The following is a 6124-nucleotide window of genomic DNA, read 5'->3' as shown; positions in this document are numbered from 1 at the left end:
ACTACCTGAATATTCTTGAATACAACATTTGTTTACATTATGTAAATTCAGAGCAGGTTACCTATAGTAAAGGGAAGATGGCAAAATATTGCCCAAAGTGAAAGGACTTGTTCGTTGTGTACTTCCAGTGAGATAGGTGACGAATTTCTGCATACATTTTACAACATTTTCAAATAGTCCAAATATAATTTCATTTTGCTCACTATTAAATGAAGAAAAAAACCAGTCTGTTTTAAGAAAAGTGAGGTTATTTATTAAGCGTATTAATAAAAAAAAAAGTTTGTCCTCGATGTAAATGTTATAGCATAAGCACCTTACGGATCCTTTCTATTGAGTGTAACCTTTAATTATACATATAACTAAACATGTATGCAATCATAATATTGTACTTTTAAAATATCTTACTGTTTTTGTTTACCTCAACTATTGCATCTTTAATTATATTGTATGTTTCTTTGTAAACATGTATTTAGTTTTTAGAGAATAAAGTATCTATCTATCTTCTAGTATCTATTACAAAAATGTATTATTTCAATCTTTTTTACAAAAAGTCACATAATGCAAATTTAGAGTCTTAAACCTGAGTTTGTGCTATTCTTAGTTTTTCCTACCCTGACAATATACTTTCAATGTTCTAGACTTTTATGAATGCACACTAGAATGTTCTGTGGTATTAAACATTAACACATAGGTTGTTTACTTTTTTTTTAAAATAATGAAATAATATTATTTGCTTTCTAACCCTAATATTATTACTTGCGTTATGACAAGTAGTTGACAAATAACTTGGGTAACATAGCATAATGTAAACACTGCAAAAAAACTCACCACAAACAAAGTTTTAAATGAAAGTTTTCTTCGTCAAATTTTATTGACTGATAGTTTAGATTTTAATTCAAATATGTATTGCCGTATAAACTTCAACCATTTAGTTAGTGACATACAAAATAAGTAAACAATATAACTATAATTTACAATATATAAACACACTCAATCATTCAATTGCGGTAAATAGTCCAGTGTCCCCTGTCCTCAGTTCTAATGACTTTTTGATGTTGGACCCAATGTATTTAACTGTGATGGTGTTGATGGATTGAGTATAACGATCATACCTGCACTTTTGACCAAATAATTTTCATTATTGAAGTTCTGATCTAAATTAAACTTGTATGCTCATACATGTAAGAGGATAATAAAATCAGAGATCTTCATCTTATTATAATTACATTGCATATCCTCTTATTTAAAGTCAAAGATTTCTAGTGCATAACCATCGCGAGTAGTGGCATACATCAGTGTATATGTTCTATTAAATGCTAGAGCCCATATTTCATCGTAACCAAACAGTCTAGTTTTTAAGAGATTATCGTTCAAAACGATTCCTTCCCTTGATAGCCTCATAATTGAATTTTTCGAAGCAACATAAACGTTGTCATCACGGTCTGTAATTATACCATGCGAAAGAGGAATGGATGATCCACTGTGTTTTATAACACTTTTGCCATTGTCTGATATTTCATATAAGGACTCGCATGACACGTAAATTCGGTTTCTGTCGTCACATGGGTGCAGATAAGAAATTGCACTTGTTGAATCAAGGTTAACATTAACTATGTTTATAGGTCTTCCGTCTGTAGTGAAGAACTGTATTCTTTGTTTTCCACCAACAACTAACTTGTCTTTATATAATGTAATTCCCAAAGAATTTGGAAGAATGTTTACTGTTTTTTCTACTTTCATTGGCAGATATTTTAGAAACTGCATTAAGTTCTTGCTTGGCAAAGTTATAACTGCAGTGTTTGTCTCGTCAATGACACATATATTAAAAACTTGACCGCCTACTATACATGATTGTTCAATATTTCCATACTGGGAACATTTCGATACTGTAGATTCGTTTTCATGACACATAAGTAAATTGTTCTCTTTTGTGACAGCCAGTCCTCTAATACATGGACGGCTTTCATAGGCTATGGACGAATGCTCATATAATTTTTTGACTGAATCATTGTGTCGAACATTGTCTGCTACTTGAGCATTACTGAACTTTTTAATAATCGTTAAAGGTATTTTTTCAATAGAAATATCGTCTAGTGATGGAATCGATGATATATGTTGGTCTTCAGGAAAATGTATTTCAATGTTATTTAGTTTATTACAGTTGTTAATAAATGCTGCTTCTTCTTTTCTTAAAAGTATTTTCATTTGATGGGCCATAATAAACACTTGGTTGTTAGACCCATGTTTAAGAACCTTTTCCAACTCCTGTTGGCGTTTTGTATACATAGCTTTCGACTCAGTAAATGAATGGTCTTGTTCTTGTAAACGAAGGCGATGTTCTGTGCAAATGATATCTATTTCCTGACTCAGAACTGAAGCTGACTTCGCAAGTTGGTTTTGTAAACGAGTTTTTATTGTAGTGATGCTTTGATTTGAGGCTATATTTTGATCATCTACTTCTCTCAATGCTTTCCCGATTGCGGTTTCAATAGAACAAAATGAAACAACGGACAGTCCAAGGTCTTTCACTACGTCACTCACTAACGCGGATGAATGAACATGTTTTGCTGCGACATCTAAAGGCAACAACTTACTGCACGTCCTATGATCTTCTGTCATGCATTGCCTACATGACAACGAGTCGTGATCGACACAAAATAAATCTAGCAACATTTCGCTATGCTTTGAACAATGTTGGGTTTCCAGTGTTGGGAAAATACTGGCTTCAGATATATCAAGTACATGGTGATTTTTCGTCGCTTTACCTTTTCTGTGGAACTGGAAACATTCTTTACATAAATTTTCCTCGCATTCTGTACACCATTTTATAGCCAGAACAAACGTATCTTCCGTCTCACACGGCTGACATAGATGGTTTGATGCCATCTGAAAGACAATACGATTGATTGGTATTATTGATATTACTTTAACGTGTAAAAAAAAAAATTTGATCATACATGGGGCAGAATGCAAGCAAACAATTTCAAAAAAAAATAAATAGATTAGGAACGTTTGGCAAATTTAATCGGCTTTGATGAAAATATGCCTATTAAAACTATAACTTTGACAATCAAAATGTTCAAGGACCACAATATCTACAACTATGTTAATCCTTGCCGTATCTGGAACAACTTTTTGGAATTTTGGATCCTCAATGCTCTTTAACTTTGTACTTGTTTGGCTTTATAAATATTTTGATATGAGCGTCACTGATGAATCTTATGTAGACGCAACGCACGTCTGGCGTACTAAATTATAATTCTGTTACTTTTTATAACTATAAATATAGCCGAAATCGTTTATTAACTATTCATTGAAGTAAAAGCCTTTAAATTACAATTTTTGGCGTTTTAGTCAAATGTCCATATCTATTATAAAATGATAAACTTGTATAATCTTTAAATGCCGTTTGCTCCACTGAGAGTAAACTACCATTCAATATTTTTTTCTCTCTCATTTTAAGGGTCTACTAAATGTGTTACAACATGTATGTATTTTACTCCTAACTTCACAAAAGCTCGTTCAAATTTAATTTAATTTCAGCTTCAAATAAACGTTCTACTAATTACTTTCTGAGCTACTATTAGTAGGAATGTTTTTTTTTTATTTTTTGGTAAACATTATGAAAAAAAACTATTATTAAAGTCTTTTATATAAGTAACTTGCTTTATATGGTATGTTCAATTCGGTTGACAGTTACTATTTGTCTGCAATGTACACTGCACGATATAAATTATATGTAACAACTCGTTAGCTGTCCATGTCTGCATCCACTCTGAGTTTGTGTGTGTTTCTGCTTTGTACCTATCTAATTAATGCGCTATAGATGTACTTGTTGAAAAGTAGATAAAACTCAAAATTGATACTATCAGTCAAAAGAACATTATTTAGGGTACAAAACAAGCTAACAAGTCATTCTTTTAAATGGCAGGAAAAGACTGACTCAGACGTTTACCTAATATAAATATCATTTAGGACTCAAATCAAAAGGATAGACATACAGAATCTGCTAAATTTTACGAGCTATTAAATTCCAAAAGAAAAGACAAACTGGTTTCATGGGCACAATGGTATTCCCCATAACACCGAAGGGTCCGATCATCTGACAAAAATTCCTAACCCTCACATAAGAACATCCTAAAGCCCTTTAACTGAGTTTTTTTTAAATTTTGGGGGAGGGTTTAAAATTTGGAACCGTCTATTAACTAGTTTTACCCAGACAAATTCTACATGTTTCTTTCACAAGTCAGGCGCCTGTAATTCATTGGTTGTCGTTTGTTGCTTTTTATCATATTTGCTTTTCATTATTTTGATCACAAATCAGGCCGATCGTTTTATCGTTTGAAATGTTTTAAAATTTTCATATAGGGGTCTTGCTGTTAACATGGTTAATGTCCGTGTCATTTTTTTTCTTTTGTGGAGTTCTACTTACTTTCAAGGAAAGTAATTTAATCATAACTGATCAATTATTAAATCAAGGATTTCGTTACGAAAAAAATATACTTAAAACCTTAACATGCTTTACAAATGCGCGTTCTTTTAATGTTCGGAAGTCTGGCTGTACTGGTAGAAATCTTACTATAAGTAGTTATACCAGGATTCAAATTGTGTACGCTCGAAGCAAAAGAGTTTAAAAAGGTAAAACAAAGTACAAAGTTGAATCCTGATATTAAGATACAATCCGTGAAAACTAATTCATCCTTTGAATAAACATAATAAATCCCTTGTCAAAGATATCAATTAAGCAGAGTAGTAGAATCTTTAAATATTTTGTTTTTATATTGACTGATTTTGTTCATTTGTTATGATGAACCTTTAAATATGTTACAGTGAATTTGTAAAATCAGTGAATTTGTAAAATCCTTGAAACTTCAGAAAAATTGTATTATCACTGAACTAATTAGTTATTTTATAAAATCCCTGATTATGACCATGGATTTTACAAAATCACTGAATAAATTCATTTGTTTGCTTGTTCGAAACTAATTTTCCATGTAGTGTTATTATTAAAACATGTAAACCAATCATATCAAATTTATAGTCAAATACAAAGGCAACAATTGGAGTCGTTGTCGTAATGAAAAAGAAAAACACATATGGAAAAAGTATGACATGTATTAGTTTAAGCTATGTCACAATGATCCAGTGGCAAATATTACATGCATATCAGGACGATGACATCTTATCGTGACATTGAAATTATTGTATAAAAGCAAATAAGTGGTATTATTAAAGTGCAGCTTATAAAATTCATTCATATCCGCAAATTTATTTAAGAATTGAATGCTTCTTTTTGTAAATTTATTGGGTGGTAAAAGCGTTGACCGAAGTACATTTTGTATGAAGCGCGGAAGCGCTTCATTCTAAAAATGTACGCACGGTCAACGCTTTTACAACCCTATAAAGTTTCAAAAAGAAGTATTCAATACTTATAATTACATTTGTTTAGCTAAAATCATGAAAACACGATTTTTATCCAGTTTTATTTAATTCACCTGTGCACTTTTTTGTGGGACCTCGTGTCATCATGCATGATAAATGTTATTGTCTGATGCAATTATTTACGGAATAACATGTTAGCCAATCAGAATAACGTATTATAATGAAACTTACATCTAATGTAATTATTATAAAGTAAAACAAAAAGACAACAGATGAGTGGAAATAACAAAAAAAATGTTATGTACTTGAATTATTTACTTCGTCATATCCGTCGGATACTGCCTTAAACATGTATTTTATCATTTAAGAATTGAATGCCTCTTTTTGTAAATTTATTGGGGTGTAAAAGCGTTGACGGAAGTACATTTTGTATGGAGCGCTTCATACTAAAAATGCGCGCACGGTCAACGCTTTTACAACCCTATAAAGTTACAAAAAGAAGCATTCAATACTTATAATTACATTTTTTAGCTATGATCATGCAAACACGAATTTTATAAATTTTGTATTTTATTCACCTTTGCACTTAATTGTGGGACCACGTGCTATCATGAATGAAAAGTTTTATTGAGTAACGCAATTGCTTATGGAATAACACGTGATGTGTAGTTAGCCAATCAAAATAAAGTATTATAATGAAACATACATCTAATGTTTTATAAAAGTTGTTTTTTTACTTTCT

At 31.2% G+C, this 6124-nt stretch overlaps 1 protein-coding gene across 1 annotated transcript; it reads right to left on the bottom strand.

Moving 5' to 3' along the window:
• Window positions 1-1239: 1239 nt before the first annotated feature.
• On the bottom strand, window positions 1240-2619 carry LOC134699546 (uncharacterized). Its single transcript, XM_063561139.1, has one exon. The coding sequence runs from the start codon at window positions 2617-2619 to the stop codon at window positions 1240-1242; it is 1380 nt and encodes a 459-aa protein (XP_063417209.1).
• Window positions 2620-6124: the final 3505 nt, after the last annotated feature.

The sequence above is a fragment of the Mytilus trossulus genome, unplaced genomic scaffold (genome assembly GCF_036588685.1).
Source record: "Mytilus trossulus isolate FHL-02 unplaced genomic scaffold, PNRI_Mtr1.1.1.hap1 h1tg000070l__unscaffolded, whole genome shotgun sequence".
Lineage (NCBI taxonomy): Eukaryota > Metazoa > Mollusca > Bivalvia > Mytilida > Mytilidae > Mytilus > Mytilus trossulus.
Note: the sequence above shows the minus strand (reverse complement) of the source record. Positions and strands in the feature narration are given on the sequence as shown.

Bases quoted from the DNA above. Each gene is read 5' to 3' on its own strand.
- LOC134699546 (XM_063561139.1), bottom strand. From the start codon at position 2,619: ATGACAGAAGATCATAGGACGTGCAGTAAGTTGTTGCCTTTAGATGTC.